This window comes from Marmota marmota, unplaced genomic scaffold (genome assembly GCF_001458135.2).
Source record: "Marmota marmota marmota unplaced genomic scaffold, marMar, whole genome shotgun sequence".
Lineage (NCBI taxonomy): Eukaryota > Metazoa > Chordata > Mammalia > Rodentia > Sciuridae > Marmota > Marmota marmota.
In genome coordinates this window covers 21,570,056-21,589,939 of record NW_026000082.1, presented here as the reverse complement: position 1 = coordinate 21,589,939, position 19,884 = coordinate 21,570,056, and the positions used below count along the sequence as shown (strand labels likewise).

Here is a 19,884-nt window from a genome sequence, read left to right as displayed (position 1 = left end):
TGATAATGTCAGAAATCATCAGAGTACAGTAAGGCACTAAGTAGAAAAAAGAATATAAAATTCTCTATCACTAATGGTAATAGGTAAAATAAAATAGATAGTAGTGTAACTATCTCTGGATGTTTGGATGATAGATACTTTATATTTTGTTCTTTATACCTTTCCATAGTTTCCAAATTCTCTGCAGTGATAGATAATTCATTACTTTTGTAATCAGAAAAAACTTACTTTAAAACAAAATGAAAAGATAGCAAGAAAAAAGTATAGAAAGAAAGAACTAGCAGAATATTGATTTTTAGATTGTCAGAAAGTTACATAGTCCTAGGTTACATAGTTACATAGTTTTGTTTTTGTTCTACAAAAATTTGTCTGACCTTCTCATCCAAAGCCCCCAATCTTTTGCTCAAGAAAATTTGTTCTATTATGTTATCTCTGTGAGTCAGAAAGTTTGTCTGAAAAAAACATGGCTGTTGATTTTATTCATCACTCATTTGTAATTCCATTCAGTTAGTCAACAAACATTTTTTCTTTGGTGCCCCACATAAGCCAAGCACAAAGTTAAGTCCTGGGATGGCAGTGTCTCAGTCTGCGAGGATCTGTCCTGCTCCAGTAGAGAAGACACTTCTTAGAAGCTCACAGTTAACCCCAAGAAGTTCATTGAGAGTAAGGTGCAGGCAACAGGGGATTTGAATGAATCCCTATTTATTCACCCCAAAATTCACTTGACACATATCTGAAACTAAACTCATCACTCACAAACCCATTTATTAACAAGGATATAGACAGGGAAAGTATAGAACTTTCAGAGCAGAATATAATGTAAATAAGGAGGAAGTGATAGCACGTGTGTCATTCCATAGAACAATGGTGCACAGTAAGGGCTTGAGAAATGTGTGTGTTTGTGAGCGAAGGAGGGTGTCACTTGTAAAATTATTTCTCATCCTTGTGGTGCCTTCAGCAGATGTTTAGAAATCAGAAAATGTCACTTTATGGTTTAGGTTTTAAGAACAGAAAAAGAGAAGCAGGATATAAGTCACCGTGAGCGCATAGAAGACCTCCTAGACAAACAGAACCGGGAGCTGCAAGACCTGGGTGAGCCCTCAAGCAGAAGCCACGAGGGCTGAGGGTGGCTGCTTGGCATTGGAAGGACACAGGTTGAGAAAATACCAGGAGTCCCCCAGACACAGCAGAAGTACCAGGGACTGTGGCCCTGTCTATGGTCAGGCTACATTCATCCCCCAGAATTCACGGTGGTTTTCACTCCTGTGTATTTACTTCTTCCATAAAACCATGTTAAACACCTACTATAAGGTGAGCACGGTGGTGCATGCCTATAATCCCAGCAGCTCAGGAGGCTGAGACAGGAGGATTGCAAGTTCAAAGCCAGCCTCAGCAACTTAACGAGGCCCTAAGCACTCCAATGAGACCCTGCCTATAAATAAAATACAAAATAGAGCTGGGGATGTGGCTCAGTGGTCTAGTGCCCCTGAGTTCAATCCCCAGTACCCCCAAAAAAGCAAAACAAAACACAAAAACACCTACTGCATTGCCAGTAGGAGATATAGACTTGCCTGGGTCCCAGACTCACTACTCACTTGCTGGGTGCTCTAGGGAGTCACCTAACCTGACTGAACCTCAGCTAACTGTTCTGAAAAAATAGGACACTAATACTTATTTTGCATACTCAGGCTAGTCTTCTTGGCCTTGAACCTTCAAATATCCCTCTGCACCTTCCTAGAAACATTTCTGCCTAGGGCAGGAGGGGATGAAGTTGGCTGAAGGCATGGAACTTTGGTTCCAGAGGCGCTACTCTGGCTGCATGGAAAGGGTAGGAAAGCACCCAGGGTTGCTGCATGCCCCTGAGGCTGGTCTTCTCACCCACCTTAAATACTTCCCTCTTGATTCTCTCCAGAATGTTGCAACAACCAAAAGTTGCTTCTAGAATATGAGAAATACCAGGAATTACAACTCAAGTCCCAAAGGATGCAGGAAGAGTATGAAAAACAGCTCCGAGATAATGATGAGACCAAGAGCCAAGCCCTGGAGGAGCTGACTGAATTTTATGAGGCCAAGCTGCAAGAGAAAACCACCCTTCTGGAAGAGGTACTCTCAGGAACTAAGATCTCACTGTGCCTCCCTTTCATAGAGAAAAAGCAGGATGGGTTGGCTTAAGGAGAGCAGTTGTAGTTTCACAACTATTTATTGAGTAGCTACTGTGTGCCCATATGTGCTATGCACTGGGAATTCAGTGGTGGGCATGAGAGAAAAGGTTTCTACCCTTAAGGAACTTACATCTAATGGAAGATAAAATAAGTAATTTAGTAAAAAATATAAAATTACAGCTGTCACAGTTCTGTGAAGGAAAAACAGGACGTCTGGGTGCTGGTGTCAAGACCAGAGGCAAAACAGGATATGGGGATGTTGCTAAATGTGTGGTTGAAGTGATGGAGCCCGAGACCTGACCTGGATGGAAATATGGCAGACATGAAGAAAGTGGACATGTCAGGAGACAAATGGCCTCAGTTTCCATTTCTGTAATAACACTCATCTCCTGTTCGCCATGATAGGGCTCTGCGACTAGTCTCATCCCAGGCATTCTTAGCACAGAGGCATCCGTGAGCCCCTTCTCCCATGATTGCACCCCCCCCCCCCCTCTCTCTCTCTCTGAGCCAGGCCCAGGAGGATGTCAGGCAGCAGCTGCGGGAATTTGAAGAGACCAAGAAGCAGACTGAAGAAGATGAAGACCGAGAAATCCAAGATATCAAAATCAAGTACGAGAAAAAACTTCGGGAAGAGAAGGAATCCAACCTGCGGCTCAAGGGAGAAACAGGCATTATGAGGAAAAAGGTATCAGGCTGTTCTCTGAGAGACTTGGGAATGGGCAAGGGCCGGAATGCAGAAAAAGCTGGGCCAGGTGAATAGAAAGCCCTGGGTGCTGCGCAGAGTTCTCACCTGAACGTCCTCACCTCCAGTGAGCAGGTTAGGAAAGGAGCACTGGCAGGTGCTCCTGCGGGGGCAGACAGACCTTGCCACATCCTCTGAAAAGGCAGCCATCTGGCCTCTCTCCTTTTGGCAGTGATGTCGAGCTCCCCTGTGGCTGATAGACTCTGTTTGGGCTTTCACTTCCAAGTAAGATCAATTAGAAATGGAAATAAGGTCTTCTCAGCCTGGAAGTGTCCTGGGCTCTGGTGGCTCCCGTTCAGGCTCCACAGGTGGGAGAAGGAGACAGGTAAAAGAGCTTTGTTTACAAGGTAGAGCAAGTATTTTTAGTTCACTGGTGATTGAGTGAAGGGCTATTCAATTCACCGTTCCTTGTGGAATTGTCACAGTTTCACCAAAACCTTTAGCCTTACAGAAGCCAAGTTCAAAGTGAGCTCCTGTTTCTTCGTATTAGAAATCATATTGCTAGGAAGTCTAGAGGACAGTCTTGGACATGACTAAGATGGCTCATTGGGTAGGGCCAGCATCTGTGAACTTGGTGGGCCACTGATTCAAACTCTTTAAGGTCAATGTGATCATTTTAAGGTCAATGTGATCATCTATTTGGCCTAGGAAATTTCTGAGCCATTTTAAATTCTGCAAAAACTCACTCCCCCCAAAGTTTAGAAATGTTGTATACTCAGTGTTTTCAGTTGACAGAAGAGAGGTGGTCCAGCTCACAGTTGATCAGTGATGGGGAGCTTTTTTCATGATTTGGAAGGAGTGGAGATGAGCTCCGAGATTTCAGGGGTCTTTGCTGTTGCTATTTGCATCTGCAGTTCAGCAGTCTGCAGAAGGAGATCGAAGAGCGAACCAACGACATTGAGATGCTGAAGGGAGAGCAGGAGAAGCTTCAGGGAGTCATCAGGTCCCTAGAGAAAGACATTCAAGGCCTCAAACGAGAGATCCAGGAGAGAGATGAGACAATTCAAGACAAGGTGAAGACTATCTCCTGTCCTACCCAGCCACAGTCCGGAGGGACCCAAGCCATGAGGGCAAGACTTGGAAAAGAGAGGGCCCCTGGCTTCTTGGAACACATGTATTTAACTTGATCTCTGGGAATAAGAGGTCAGCAAGGTGCCTGTGGTGTGCTTGGCACTGTGTTAATTACTGTCAACATGGCACACTCAGTTCTGCCAACAACCCCAGGGTATGAGCAATGCAGTGTTAATGGCTGCTGAGTTCCAAGAGATTGAGTATTCAAGGTCACACAGTGTATACAGGATGGACTTGGGACAGGAACCCAGTCAGCTGACTCCAAGGCCCCTGCCCTCCCAGATCCAGGTATCCATCTGTGAATATATTGCCCACATGGTCCGCCTGGTCAGAGAGGGACTCCCCTGAGGTTGAACCTGTACCTCCTGGGTGCCCCGGGAAGCTGGTACCACTTTTAGGGATGCCTTTCTCACAAAGCACTCAGAAGACAGACACACATTCTAAGGGGCATACCATTTCAGCATGCAAAATTTAATATCCTTCTGAGCAAATCCAGACTCCATGCACTCCTCTCCACACACTCTGCATCTATTGTCTTAGGCAGAAATTGTCCTGTGGGCGAACATGGGCTTCAGTGTCAGGCCCAGCATTGCACCTTGGGCAACTTCTCCAAGTCTTCATTTCTTAGACCCCTGTCAAGGGGTCTAATAAGGATTGAATGAGATAGTACCTGCAAGCCATTTCTCTGTATGAATGTTTGTGTATGGGTCTGGGCTTTCGGGTGGGAGCCTCAAAGCTCTCTTCAGATTCTCAGACAAGAAAGAGGCCAAAGATCATGTGTGAAAACACCCATAAAGAAAATACCAATGAATGGACTTGGCAGTGTTCCGTAAGACCTGACAAAATTAGGCAACAGGCCAAATTTAGCCCTGGCTGAGTTTGCCAACCCTGGACTATAAGGTAAATTTTGAACTCTTGAACTCCTTGCCTTCCTCCCTATCCCCCCAGCCCCCACTTCTCACTTCCCCTGTGAGCCACCACCAGACACTCCAGCAGGGTATGCTGAGCACCCTCAATACAGACCACCCCTCCCTGACAGCACTTATCACATCTTGAGGTTGTGTTTGTTTCCACATCTGCCTTCCTAGCTCTTGTTTTCTCCTGAGGGACAGATTATGCCACACCCATATTTGGCATTCCAATACTTGGCAAAAGATGTTCATTCAGTAAATGTTTGATAAAATGGGTAGACTCATGTAGAAGCCATGTGACTTTTCTGACTGAGTCTTGAAAGACACACAGCCTCCCTTCAGGTATATTTGCTAAATGACAAGTAAGTCTTAAGTATAGCCAGATGCAAGGGGAGGAACTTTGATTGTGCCTGCTGCTACAGAAGCATCAAGGTCACACTGTAGAAGAGCTACAGTGTGGGAAGGAGATGCAGCTGCCCGAAACCTATATATGAGTGAGTAAGTGAGTGAGGTTCCTGGCCACAAGTAAATTCTGAACTCTTGAACCCAATATGCAAGCACAGAAGCTAAGGAATCAGTGCTGTGACCTGGTGGGGGAGAGTTGGCCTTTGTATCCCCAGTGAGCAGAGAAGACTGGGCCTCCTCAATCAGGAGAGTCACAGGATTTATACTCCTTGCCCTAAAGCGATTCCACGTGCCAGGGCCTTGTGATCTCTCACTTCTCACTCATCTTACCCCTAGGAGAAACGAATTTATGATCTGAAAAAGAAGAATCAAGAACTAGAGAAGTTCAAGTTTGTGCTTGACTACAAAATAAAAGAGCTGAAGAAGCAAATAGAACCTCGAGAGAATGAGATCAAGGAGATGAAGGAACAGATTCAGGAGGTGAGAGCCCTCTGCGACACCCTAGCCTCTCAGACCTTCTCTCTGCCTTCGCTACTCCAAGTTGGCCTCGGGAATGAAAGTAAACTCTCCTTTCTAGTCCCTCTCTTCTCCCTAGGTATGTGCAGCCTCCACTCCACAGACCATGCCACGAGGAAAGCCCTGGCGCAACTGAGGGCTCAATAGTGTGAAAGTAAAATGCTTCAGAATTAGGCTTGCTGTAGGGCTCTGGGTAGGTTGGGGCCCTGCCTACCTCAGCACACCAGCCCCAGGCCTTCGACCACCAGAGGGCAGTGTATACTCAGCCAACCGCCTCACCACCCGGCACAACCCACCAGTTCAATGTTTCTCAACTGGAAATGGTGGGGCCCAGGCCAGGGCATGGTGTTTGGACTTAATCTGATAAGAAATAAGAAGTCCTCAAAGACTCTTGAGCCAAGAAGGGCACAGTTAAGAATATATTCTGTAAAGCAAACAGGATGAAGGTAGAGAGAGGAGAGATTAGACGCAAGATCAGTTGGACAAGGGTTTCTGAGAGTTCAGTGAGGTATAAGTGTTCCCCTTTGTCCCCTGGACCCCTACACATTGCATTCCCTTGTGACATGTGTTTACCTCACAGCCTCCCCTCAGTGGGCAGAAAGTAGCTAACGGTGAGGTCTGTGGTTGATCTAAAATTGAATTCTTTATTTTTCTTCCATTTTCCTCTCCAAATTCTTGATTTTAAAACCTCACCCTTTCTCTAGTTTCTTTTTTTTCTCAGAAAATGGTACAGTGGAGGTGCTGGGGATATAGCTCACTTGGTAGAGTGCTTGTCTCACATGCACAAAGAAAAGAAAATGGTACTGTGATCTACCCAGTTACTTAAAGTAGAAATTTAGAAGTCTTTCTTGATTCATCCCTTCTCTTAAGCCTATATCCAAACCATCACTAACATCTATCTAATCAATTTTCAAAAGATATTTCAAATCCGTTGTTCCTCCCTGCTGCTATTATCCTCACCCAAGCCTCCACCATTTCTTATCTGGTCTCTACTCCAGGCTTCAGCCTGGTCTCCAGGGAGTGGTCAGAGCAAAAGTGCCCTAATGAATGGTGTCCTATCCCACACTGAATATAACATCCAAAGTCCCACAAGCCCTGCACCACCTGGCGTCTCCCTAGCTCTCCAGTCTCATCTCAAGCTTCTGTTTCCTGTTCCATTCACCAGTTTTCTGACAGATCCTACAACAAGCCAAGCTTTTTCCATCCTGAGATCTCTGCAGGGCTGTTCCCTCTGCCTGGAAGGCTCTTCCCCCAAATTGTCACATGATTGGCTTCTTTGCATCTTTCAGGTCTCAGCTTGTATGTCACCTCTTCAAGGGAACCTTCTCTGACCACTCTAGACAAAATAGGATCCTGCTTCCCCCTCCATCTTCTAGTTGGTTGTGCTAAGTAAGGATAATAGGTACAAGTATGTCACCACTAATGACCCTGCTAGAATCAGGTGCTGGTCAGTCCAGTGAAAAGACTCCTTTTCTCTAGGAGGTTCAGTAAAGAAACTAGGTGGGGATTGATCCAAGGATGGGGGCACAAAGGAATCTAGAGACTGTGGCAGTGACTTTGTCCCTAGCAGCTGTAGGCTGTTCTCTCTGAACTCACCTGACTACAGAGCTGCCTTCTCAGGGCCTCCTACCATTCTGGAATGACTTCAGGGCCCCAAAATGGCAACTGATTACTCCTTTTAGGAATAAAACACTTTGGACCAGGTAACTTACAAACAACAGAAATTAATTGCTCACAGTTGTAAAGGCTGAGAAGTTCAAGATCAAGGGGCCAGCAGATTCCATATCTGGAAGGGCCTACATCTCATAGTTCCAACTGCTCTGTGCCCTCAAGCAGAAGGGCAAAGGGGGATGGCTGACAGGCTCCCTCAGGCCTCTTCTATAAGGGCACCGATTCCATTAAGAGAATCAAAAACCCTTGTGACCTAATCAACTGCCAAAGGCCCCATCACTTAATACCATTACCTTGGGGGTTAGGTTTCAACATATAAATTCTGGAAGAACACATATATTCAGACTATAGCAGCATCCCAAGAAGAGAAAGATTGGAGCCCCCTTTCTCCTGGAAGGTCAATATGCCACAGACCCCTGAAAATCACTGTCCTAATTTTCTTTCCTCATTTGACATTTGTCACCTGGATTTAAGATCACAGTTTGCTAAAGATCAGCTAACCATCCACCCCAACATACATGGGGGATTATTACTTTCCCAAGCAGTAACAGGGGCCAAGCATGGCACTGATACTCAGCAGGGTATATGCTTGTGTCTTGAGAATGATTTTAACAAGGTCCCTCCTACCTCCACCCCATGCCAGATGCCACCAGGGCTGATATCTGGGTCTGGTTCCTTCCAGGGGCCTCTGACCTTGGAATTTTCCTCTGGGGATCAGACTTATTCTGCCCACCCACTGCAGATCTCCTGTGAAGTTCCTCTTCTGTAGGAAGGAGGCCTCAACCCTTGGCTCATGTGTATAGCTGAGACCTCTGAAAGAACATATAGCCTTCCTTGGTTCAGGTACCACCCCTCATTTACACTTTTCCAGCTTTTCACTATCAACTCCAGGTCCCTCTCTCCTTCCTAGGGGAAAGGTTTCTGGAACCTTGTTGTTTGAATTTCCAATTATTAATTTATTCATCTAGTACAGGGTTTCTCAACATCAACCTATTGATTACCTGTTGTGGGGGCTGTTCTCTGCATTGTAGGGCATTTGGCAGCATCCCTAGTCTCTCCCCACTGGAGGTAGTTGTATCCCCTGCCCAGGGTATTACAACCCAAAATGTCTCCAGACATTGCCAAATATCCTGTGGGAGCAGGAAGCGGGGATGCACCCTCTCCCTCCCCCATTGCATTGAGAATTACTGAGTGTGATGAATAACATGGGAACATAGATGGAGTCCTGTTCTCTATAGATGGAAGCCGAGCTAGGAAAAGGATGCTTCTTCCAACTACTAAGCTAGCCTTCTGGCAGTCTAGACAAATACTCAAATTTTACATATTTCATAATTTTTTCTATAAAATAGTAATTTGAGGGTTTGCCTTAGGGGAAAAAAAGAGCAGAGATTTTTAAAATGTTGTCCTGTTATTTCTCTTCCACTCTAACTCAACTTGTCATTACTGACTTAAGATTATAGAGAGGCACAGTTGACGATAGGCACTCAGGTATGACTTTTGGGAGCCCTGCAAATTGGTGAAACCCCTTTCTCTCTTACATTTCTCCTGGTCAAGGACACTATCATCTCTCGCCTGGGCCCCAGCAGCAGCCTCCTGGCTGGTATCCCTGGACCCAGTTTTGCTCTTTTCACTGGAACCTCTGCATGAGGGCCTCTAAGAAATCAGGCAGCTCATGCCACTCTTGGCAAAACCTTGGCAGCCCCCAGAGCTTTCCGAACTTCTCAACATTTGATCCTCTACCTTTGGGTCCTGCGTGACCCAGCTCAGGTGACCTTCCCAGCTCCCTTCTCCTCCCCTTCTCCTGCTGCCCCCTCCTGCAGCCACCTGGAACCACTGGTAAAGATACACCAGGCTGCCACGCCTCTGGTCCCCTGTGTGTAGGCTGCTCTCTGCCTGCAATTCTCTCTTCCCTTTTGTTCTCTAATATTTACTGCTCCTATGACAGCCAGCTGAAGCATCCCTTTTCTGGGGGCCACCTGCTCACCTTCTCTTTTCTCCCATTCCACCCTCACTTCCCACTTACTTCTCCTATCCCTCTGGTCCTAAGGCTTCCGGAAGACAAGACTCCCTCTTAATCAGTTCTACATCCCTAAGCCCACAGCAGCTAGGTGGACCTTTCTAATGGGCACATTCTTTCTCTAGCTGTGCCAAAACAACCCTTGCTGTGCATCCTGTGCAAGGTGGCTCTGCATAGCTTTGCTAACACTCCCTGCTTATCACTCCTCTTCCGGAGGCAGGTCATTTCACCCTCTCCTTGCACCACCCACATGGCTCCCTTTGTCCTTCACACTGCCATCCATTCACCAGGTATGTATTGAGTGCCACCTTTATGCCAGGTTATTGTATCAAAGGACTATTCTGTCAAAATACAATGTTCCCAGTAACAAAGAAAATATAATTCTAAAAGCATCCCTTTTTATGTCTAGAACATGGATGTGACTCAGTGGGGCCTCTGGTAGCCCACAGAGACAAGAGCCTTGAATCTGAGCAAAGGGCCTGGGATAGACTTGGAGGCTACTCCACCCAGCCATGAAAAACATCCAATGAGCTGTAGCATTCCCCACCACTGAGCGTCCCTAGTAACAGGAATCCTAGTGTCCACCAAATTTCGGGCGCAAAGCAAGTATCACCTTTTGCTTTGGCAGGAATTCAGTTCATTGCAAGCTCACACACAGCCCATCTCATCCTAATGGGAAGTTTCAGTTATCATTCACACATCTTTTTTTTAATATTTATTTTTTTAGGTGTAGTTAGACACAATACCTTTATTTTATTGATTTATTTTTATTTGGTGCTGAGGATTGAACCCAGAGCCTCACACATGCTAGACAAGCGCTCTACCGCTGAGCCATAACCCAGCCCTCATTGACACATCTTTAGTTAATAAAATAAACCAATGAACAGAAAATCTTCCAGAAGCTCCCTAGTGGTTTCTTGATCTTCCTTTGAAGATGGGATACCCCTCAGTTATACTTTTTAAGACCTTTTCAATAGAATGATGAGACAGAGGTTTTGACTTAACCTGCTCTTTCCAGTTTTATGCCTTAGGTTGGGTATACCTCTGAGCCATGCTGGTCCCTCAAACTCTGCTTTAGACTAAGCTTTCTGCTTTAGAATGACTGCGGCCCCTGAGGGTGAGGTTCACTCATACAACCACACCAAGCAGCAAAGAGGATGCTTCCCTGGAGAACCTGCCTCATGTTACAGTTGAGACTTCGGTACTTGAGAGTCATGGAGTTAGAAGGAATTTGAGAAAGGGATCAGCAGTTAAGGAAAGAGAAGGCCAAGTGGGAAACTTCCCATCATGACATAGAAATCCATGGCCCTGAATTGCCACATCAGCCAAGGAGGTGGGGGCTTTTAGGATGGCGGGGAGTAAGAAGAAAGGCTTCGTTCCAGAGGATACAGGTGGAAACTGAAAAATAATACCCTGATCTTGAGGCACATATACACTGGAAGACTTCAATTCTCAAATATATTTGCGAGCTCTCACCTTCTTTTTCTTGGCGCACTTTCCCCTTGTTCTCTATAGATGGAAGCCGAGCTGGAGCGTTTTCATAAACAGAACACGCAACTGGAACTGAACATCACAGAGCTGTGGCAGAAACTAAGAGCCACCGATCAAGAGATGCGCAAAGAGAAACAGAAGGTGTGAAGATTTTCAGAGTCTGGCACGATTGCACTTGGAATCTGGCACCTGCCTGCAGTGGGCAGCTGGCTTCTCAGGGACAGCCTGCCCATTGCTAAAACACTCTTCCCATTTTAAGTTCTTTATTTGCCCACAGTGCTGCCTGATTTCAGAATTCATCTGAGACTACAAAACAGTGATCAGGGGTAGGAAGACAGTACTGGAGGAACATTCTTAGCTTTTGCCTTGTTTGGCCTGGAGAAGAATATTCTCAGGGCATTTGTGGTCAGTATTTAAGGGTTTTTATGACAAAAAGATTGCTGAAGCTAGGAGAACCTCAGAGATCCACACCAGTCTCTTTATGTTATAAATAAGGATAATCAGTCCAAATAATTAGGAGGTTAAGAAATTCATCCAGCATCCATAGCCGTTAGTGCATCCTGAGCCAGTCTGAGAAAGGTCTTCTGGTCCTGGGCCAGGACATAGTTGAACCTTCACCCCCAGCACTAGCCATCTGGTAACATTTGCTGAATCAGATTGAATTTCCATCCTCCACCTCAAGCATTTACTCCACATCAAACATTTACTAGAAGCTGCTGGGCTACAAATATGAGCTGGTTCATATTCTGCCCTTCACAGGCTGGAGAGGCTAATGGGTGACTTGTGGCATGGGCCTATTGTAATGCAAGGTAGAAAATTATGGAATATAGATAAAGAGCTAGAAGAGTGAAAAGAAAGGAAAGACCCTTTCTAGGTCAGGGTCAGGGAAAACATGTATCAGAGAAACATGATTAAAGAGGGGGAACTAGTCCAAATAGGCTGATGAAGCAGCCCAGTTCTGTGGGGTTATCTCCATACCCTTCCACATCTCCTAACTGTCAGGAGGGGTAAGCACTAGACGAGCTCATAAGGGGAGCTGCACAAGCCCTGGCCAGGGATCTGCCAGAGAGTGATGTTACCATCTATCTTGGCTCTAGAGGAATATGAGTAGACACATGAGCCTCCTTTCATCTTTTAAGCCCCATGGTCCTGAAAGGATTCCAGAGCCAACAAAAGAAGCCTTGTGTATGGTCTCTCAAGGATCAAGCACCAGGTCTTGTAGGCTGTTCAGATGCCTGACCCAGGCAGGTGCACAAAAGTTTCAGTGCTGCCACTAGGCCCTGTAGGTCTCCGTGCCTAGTGCGTCCCCTGGCAGTCAGCTGTAAGTCCCAGAAGAGATGTCTCTTGTCCCTTTCTGTGCCATTGCCTCCGTCTGCAGCCCCTGCCCTTCTACCTGGAGTGTGGCCCGCTGTGCCCAAAGTAAATGTCTTTAATTGCAGGAGCGGGACTTGGAAGCAGTGGTCAAATGGTTTAAGACAGACCTTCACAACTGTGTGGCATATATCCAGGAGCCCCCGCTGCTGAAGGAGAAGGTCCGAGGTCTGTTTGAGAAGTACGTGCAGCGGGCAGACATGGTAAGCAGCCTCCCCTGCAGCCCTGCCCTGCCTTGTGCTCTGCAGCCTCCCTTCCTTGCTGAGAACCCCCTGGGCTCCATCAGGTGGAGATGGCAGGGCTGAACACAGACCTGCAGCAGGAGTACGCCCGCCAGCGGGAGCACCTGGAGAGGAACCTGGCCACGATCAAGAAGAAGGTGCTCAAGGAGAGCGAGCTGCACCGCACTGACTACGTCCGCATCATGCAGGTACACACCCTTGCCCCCACCAGGAGGCCAAGCTGTCGAGATGAGTCCCTCCGAGACCACCATCCTCGGGGCTCCCCAGGCATCCAGAGGACCCACTAGCTTTCCCTACAGCTCTCTTTTGGCTGCTGTCCTCTGTCCTCTCAGAACTTGCCCTGACTGTGACCATGGCCAAGGGCCCACCCAAGGAGCCTTCCTAGGCATCTCTGTGCCCCCTTGGTCACCAGCATCCCTGTTCCTCTTCCTGCCCCATCTCTATCCAAAGCACACCTGTGTCCTGACTCACTCCTCTCACCATCCTGTCCCTCAGGACCTTCATCCACAGTATTTTAGCTCTCCTAAGTCACTCTCTCCATCTTCTCTCCTCCGTTTCCAACTCTTGTTTTGTCTTATTTTGTTTTGCTGCTTTTTATTCTGATGCTCACTCCTGCTAGGACACGCCTGTCTCACCTGCCTCTTCTCACTTTGCTGATGCCGCAGGTCTCTACCCTTATCTCTTGGTCCAGAGCAAACCACATCCACCTCAGCTGGCCCCACTCTGACTTAATAAATTCTCCACACCCAACCTCCAGGATCCTTCACAGGGCTGCTCAGAGAGCCTGGCCCCAATACTGCCACCTCATTTAAGCATGTTGTCAGGACTGCTGGTCAGGAGGCTCCTGCCAGATTTCTGTTTGATATCAGTATCATCTGAGGCAATTAAGGTGAATTAATATCAAAAGAGAACATCAGAATCACATTTATAAAACACATACCTTCTTATACTTACATTTCTTTAATAGCCTAATTAAAATGCTGGAATGGGAACAGGTTGCATTGGATTGAAACTAGAGCCTAAGTTGGGTAGTGCACACATAGCTAGGCAGAGCACATTGCAACTCAGGCCAGACCCAGGCATGGCTGGTCTCAGGTCATTTTACAACCAGCCCCACCTCCTCCATCAAACCATCACTCAACTCTGGGCCACAAAAGCAGTCAGAGGCCCAGAAAGGGGAGTAGATCCAGTAGGCAGGACCCTTGGCACCAACAGCCCCACACAGAGCCATTGCAAGGGGCCTTAAGTGCCCAGAGCACTGAGAGATTCCTGGACCCTGGAATGCAGCAAACTGGGCAGTGGGACCAGAATGACAGAGGAATATTTGTCAGCAGGTGTCATAGCTGAACTCTCAAGTGCCCTGCCTGTACTGGCACACAGGCCGGAGAGGTCCTCTGAAGACTGGGTCCCTTTCTCTATGCCAAGCAAGATGTCTAAAGCAAATGTCAGTCCTAAAAGGAGAGAAGAAAGGAACTGAAGACCACAGGCTGGTCATAGGATGCAGGAGTCCACACGAGGCTGACAGGGCAGGCATCGTGTCCTCTTTTCCTTTCCTGTTCCCCCCAAGCCAAGGTGGGGGTGGGGAGAAAAGGAGATACAGCAGAGCTCCTATCCAGCCCAGCCCCTCCCACAAGCCCAGTTCCCAAGCAGCATTGTAAGCCTAGGTGCTTTGCAGTCCTGTGGATCCAGAGAATTGACTCAGATAACAACAGGGAACAAGAAAGGGGCCCTGTGGGCAGGTTCAGAGTTCATTCCCCCTCAACCAGAGAGGCTCCTTGCTGATCACAGTGGGGCTCTGTGTAGGATTCTGTTTGCAAAAAGTTAGGAAGGTTTGTTTTTTTTTAAAGGAAAACTTTCGAACTGCTGTTCTGGATGCTAAAAATTGTTTCCTTATTTGATGTTAAAATTGAAGGAGGACTGGGCCAGGGCCAGACCAGATGGTAGGGTTTATACAAGCAAACCTCAGCTTGGAATCATGTTCCCAGCCAGGATATGGAAGGCAAATGGGCACTGTCACTGTGTAGATCTGAGTTATGCTGCTTCTGCCACTCTTTGGCCAGCAGACCATGGGTAAATTCCTTGACTTCTCCAGGAGATGCCCTCCTTATCTATAAAATGGAGAGGAAAACACTAACCTCCATGGTTACTATGAGGACTGAACAGGATAACCTTTGTAATGTACAAGGCACTGGCCTGGGACAGAATCAGTGTTCAAAAAAAATGTCATGGGGTAAAAATGGGAGTTCATAACCCACTTGAATCTAATGTATGAAATATGATATGTCAAGAGCTTTGTAATGTTTTGAACAATTAAAAAAAAAAGAAAAGAAAGCAAAGCAAAGACAAAAAAAAATGTCATTTCCCTTCCCTTCTTCTTAACAAAGACTGCATATAGGAACCAAGGTAGAAACCAAGTGGGAGAGCCTAGAAACCCCTCATAACAAGGGCCAGGGTAGCCGCTCCTGGGGGTGGGTGAAGGGACAGCACAACTGATTCCAGACCCCCAGCTGGTGGTCAAGTGCTCCTGCTCCTTTGGCAAGAGTTTGTCAGGAGCCTGCTGAAACTGTGTCTGCAGCTGCTGGGTCCCTGGCACCTCAATCCAAAAGGCTGAGGAAAGCTGGGATGGACATGGCATCTGAGAGCTACTCATTAGAAAATAACAAAAAATGAGGCCACTTTCTCATTTGTATATTCAGATAGGAGCTCGGGGCCTCCCTGCTGCATTCTCCGCATACTTGCAGATATGGAAATTAGAGTTGCTATGGAATACAAACATCTAGGACACACATTCATTCAGTTCACATCTGAGAGCCTCGTATACAGCAAGGTTTGTGTCAGCCATGGAAGATTCCAAGATGAATGTGAGGGTGTCCCTACCCTCAAGAAGCTCCTCCCAGGAAACTTGGACCAGGTTCAAGTAATCTCTTCTCCATTTAGTATATCCCAGTGCAGTGGGCTAATGGGGGGAAGCAAAGTGCAATTATGCCTTGGAAACTCATGGAAGATTTCTGAGGGAAGGTGGCATTTGAGCTGAGCTCAGGGTAGATAGAGGGTAGTCAGGGACCAACTGGGGGAAGAGAGAATAACCTGAGAAAAAGAAAGGAGAGGGTCTTGGGGGGAAGAGGTGGTTGCAGACTCCATGAGTCCACAGACCTCAGTTTGTTGCAAAGTGTTGGGGGCAGAGAGAAAGGGCCCATTGAAATGGTAGGTAGTCTACAGTCAGGTTGAAAGGGACTTCCACACCATGCCAGGATCATGAGATTCATCCTGAGCACATCCATGACCTGAAAAACTTCTTAAGCTGGCAGGGATGTTATCTTTGTTTCGTAAAGATGGACTCCTTTGGCATGGTGGACAGACTGGAGGTACTCCATAGTCAGGTAGAGAAAGAGTCAGGCGGCAGGGAAACTCATTAGGAGATTGCTATTGCATTAAAGGTAAATGAGAGGGCATTTGCCCCTTAGAAAGGGGCAAGTTATGATGTCAGAAGGCAATTCAGAGCAGAAATGACAAATAGAAATGTCTTAAACACAGGATATAGGTGAAAAGAAGAGCAGAAAAGGAGTCTGAGATGGTTCATTTTGTGCAATTAGACAGATGGAGATGCCATCGACTGTGGGTTCCAGAAAGACACCACCGGATGCCAGGTTTCCAAGTTACTGGAGCAATGAATGCATCTGTTGCTTGCTTTTTTCAAAAGACAGTTGACTCTGAGCCTGCCAGAAGGTGGTGCTACAGACATTTCTTTCCCTGCCCTGCTCATCAAGGGTGTCTGAAAGAACAGCCAGGGTCATCAGGCTATTCCAAAGGCTTATGGCAGTTCTGGTCGCCCTAGCTAGGTATAGTCCCTTTGTTTAGAAACCTCCATATATATGGATCTTAGCATCCTCTAGCCAAGTCAGTCTCTCTCACATTTCCCAGGCTCAGGTCAGATTTTTCCTGCAGCTGAGTAGTTAGATGGGTCTGGAGAACTGTAGGAGTTTGTAAAAGCTATCCTGACCAGGGAGCTATCAGAACACAGGGCTCGGAAGCCTGGTGTGTTAATTTTTAATTCACAAAGCTACCAAATGTACATACAGTTGACCTGAGTGTGATCTTTGGACTCCTCAGAACAGTGGCCACCCTTGAAAACATTTTATAAAGAACCCAACCTGTACTCATTGGGGATGTCGTTGGCCATCACACTATGCAAGATATTGGAATGGAGGTAAATGAGTGGTGACGGAGTAGTGTCTGAAGGCAGCAGTCATGGAGGAACAGGGCACTTTGGAGGCAGACAGGCATCTTCAAACCCATTTCATGTAGATTTGACCTGCAAGACTTTGCTAGTCAAAATGTGGCCTGCAGACAAGCCATAGCAACATCCCTTGGGAGCTACCATTTATCCTCTGCATTATTTCTACATCCAAAACAAGTCCTATAATGCCTACTCTATAAGGTAGTTGTAAGGATGAAATAAGGTGATTATGTAAAATGTTTGATATGTTGTGAGAATTCAATTGACCCTTGCAATTATGATTACTCTTGTTTTTATTCTTAATAGCAAGCTTTTAGTGTTTGTGTTCTGCTTGCTCCCTATTGGCTCCAGGCCTGGAATACTCTTGTCCAACCTCAATCTCCCCTGAGAACCTTCCTCACACTGGGTTGGGCCCCTGCTTCTAACTCTGATGGCATCTCTCTGCATTAGAGCCTAGAGGAACCTTCCCTGTTCAGCACATTGACGAGCGCACAGCAAGTTTCAAGAACAACTGGTTAATAGATGACTTGGTTTTGGGATGAAGGAAGGAAGGAAGGGTCAAAAAACAAGAGAATCAGTTTTCATTGAGTCATGGGCCTCAATCACACTCTAATAAGGATGGAATCATGACCTGGAGATGCCCATTTAGGCAAGGAAGGATCATGGAAGTGTCAAAGGCTGGCAGTGGGATCATTAACAATCATACCAAAATATACCCGGAGCCAGAAATCCCAGTCACAGGGTGTAGGTGGTAGAGGGGGAAGGGAGAAACTAGGGCAAGGGCTCCCGTGGGACCACAACAGTCCTAGAGGAGAGAGAGGGACCAAGAGCCAGTTATAATCACAGCAAGGTGAATACAAGGTGCAGCTCCAGCACAAAATCAGTAGGATTCTGTGATAAAAGGAAATGACCAAGAAAAGGAAATAACTACAGATGTAACCTGAGAGGGCTCAAAATGGTATCTTGAGGAGCTGAGACTGCAGCTCTGCGGCAGAGTGCTCGCCTAGCACATGTGAGGCACTGGGTTCGACCCTTAGCACCACATAAAAATAAACAAAATAAAGGCATGCTATCCATCTACAACTACAAAAAAAATTTTTTTTTTAGTGGTACTTTGAGTTTCTAGTCTTCATTCTGATTGCCATTATTACTTTATTGGATGAAGCAGAAGTGAAGCTAAGCAAAACCAACCTAGAGAGAGCTCCCAAGAGAGCAAGTTTGCCGGTGACTTTCTTGTGGTTCTTTTTAAGACCTTCTTCTATTCTAGTCTCCTTTACCTGACCTTTACCCCTTAATTTCTTTATTAGTAAGTATATTCTCTTATTTCAACCTGGTGTGCAATGCATTCATATTGATTTGCTTATCCATCCCACAAATATTTTTTGAGCACTTCTTACATGCAAGGGCAGGATCCAGGGTTTTAGCAATAAATATATATTAAATCAATCATGTCAATGATATAAAGTTGGCATGGGGAAGTTCCAGGGGAGGGGACTATCAGAGAGTTTCACTGGGCAGCATCTGGAAAGTAAATGTAGGCAATTCATCACCAAGGCCTGGATTGGTTAGAAGGGTAAAGCATTGCATGGAGAAAATCTGCTGACACAGAAAAATAGACACAAAGCCTGGCCTGGGGAACAACAGGTTTGGCAGTGAGGGTTGGGCATTTCATCCAAGAGTGAGGGAATCTTTTTTTTAGTGAGAAAAACTGAAAGTAAGTGATATATTGAGCCTCTAAAAGTCTAGATCTATTTTTAAAGGAAGAGTCCCTGGAGGGAAGGAATCTGGGATATCTTCAGCAGTCCCAGCTCTTTCCTGGCTTGAGGGGCACATACCCTTAGCAGAGAAGGGCTTATCTAGCACAGCTCAGTGAGAAGGGTGCCTGAGATCTGCCCAGCCCTGACCCATACTCCCCACTTCTAAGACTGTGCCCCAAGTTCTTTCCTGGAGCAGGCCCATTTCATGTAGATTTGACCTGCAAGACTTTGCTAGTCAAAGTGTGGCCTGCAGACAAGCCACAGCAACATCCCTTGGGAGCTGGTTAAAAATGCAGACTCTCAGGCCCCACCCAAGACCCACCAAATCAGCAGCTTCATTTACCAAGATGCTCAGATGATTTATTAACAGTCCTAGGTGGGGCTCTATGATAGGCAAACTGAATTCTGAGGCCAGGGGCCCTAGGAACAAAGCAGGAGACCCGTGGGGCCTCCTCGTTAGTGCCACCTGGGGCCCCTATGCTAAATATGAAATGGAAGGTAGAAGCTTGAGGTGTGGGAAAAGGAGAAGAGACTATCTGGTCCCAGCACACAGCACCCCAGCAGCTGGCCTGTAGTAAATTTCATTCATGCTCTCTTCTACTCCCCTCTTCCATCTCATAGTGATACAGAACTGCTACCATCCCCCTATGTCAACCGTTTCACACTTCTCTGTCCTGACTCCTACTATTCCAGTTCTCTGGGACACCCTTTACCCTCTCTTGAGAACCTCCTTTAAGCCTCAGCTCAGGGGTCAGTTCCTAGCAATCCATTCGCCATTCAGGTTTGACTAAGTGCCTTTCCTCTGTGACCTATCCTCCACCTTAGCAAGGTGGCTCCATGCTAAAATGGGCCCATATGCCCCACCAAGAGCAGAGGCCAGGTCTCACTTTGAAAATGCCAGGATCATCACAGTGGCTGGTGCATGATGGGTATTCAGTATAAGATGGAGATGGATGGATAAGTGGATGCGGGGAGCGGGATGGATGGATATTTGTCAAACACACAAACAAGAGAAGTGAATTTCCAGTGGATACAGTTGATGTTAATTATCGGATTATTTTTCTGTGTTACTAAATAGAATGATGTTGAGGACAGGTATCATGCTTTATTTCTGAAGTCTGCATTCTGAGGGACATAGCAGATGCCCCATAAATGTAGGTTCAACAAATGAATGGGAAAAAATGAATAAAGGATAGCTCAGTATTTAAGAGCTCTGGAACCAGACCACTAGGCTTAGAATTTTTACTCAGTCACTTGCTAAGTTACACAACCTCTGTGCCTGAGGTTCCTC

The 19,884-nt window shown here is 46.4% G+C and overlaps 1 protein-coding gene and 1 long non-coding RNA gene across 9 annotated transcripts in view; one reads left to right on the top strand and one right to left on the bottom strand.

The window, feature by feature from the left end:
* LOC125620414 overlaps positions 1–19,884 on the bottom strand; it is a 76,905-nt gene that overhangs the window by 35,637 nt on the left and 21,384 nt on the right. The window contains exon 3 of the long non-coding RNA XR_007352069.1: positions 2,953–3,851. This is a non-coding gene — a long non-coding RNA (uncharacterized LOC125620414). The remainder of the gene's footprint in view (positions 1–2,952; positions 3,852–19,884) is intronic.
* Cfap57 (cilia and flagella associated protein 57) overlaps positions 1–19,884 on the top strand; it is a 70,256-nt gene that overhangs the window by 36,778 nt on the left and 13,594 nt on the right. For all 8 annotated transcript variants that reach the window (XM_048815582.1, XM_048815588.1, XM_048815583.1 and 5 more), the window contains 8 exons: positions 999–1,092; positions 1,913–2,103; positions 2,674–2,847; positions 3,759–3,917; positions 5,628–5,771; positions 11,011–11,127; positions 12,426–12,560; positions 12,644–12,787. In XM_048815582.1, coding sequence (XP_048671539.1) covers positions 999–1,092; positions 1,913–2,103; positions 2,674–2,847; positions 3,759–3,917; positions 5,628–5,771; positions 11,011–11,127; positions 12,426–12,560; positions 12,644–12,787 — 1,158 coding nt within the window. The remainder of the gene's footprint in view (positions 1–998; positions 1,093–1,912; positions 2,104–2,673; positions 2,848–3,758; positions 3,918–5,627; positions 5,772–11,010; positions 11,128–12,425; positions 12,561–12,643; positions 12,788–19,884) is intronic.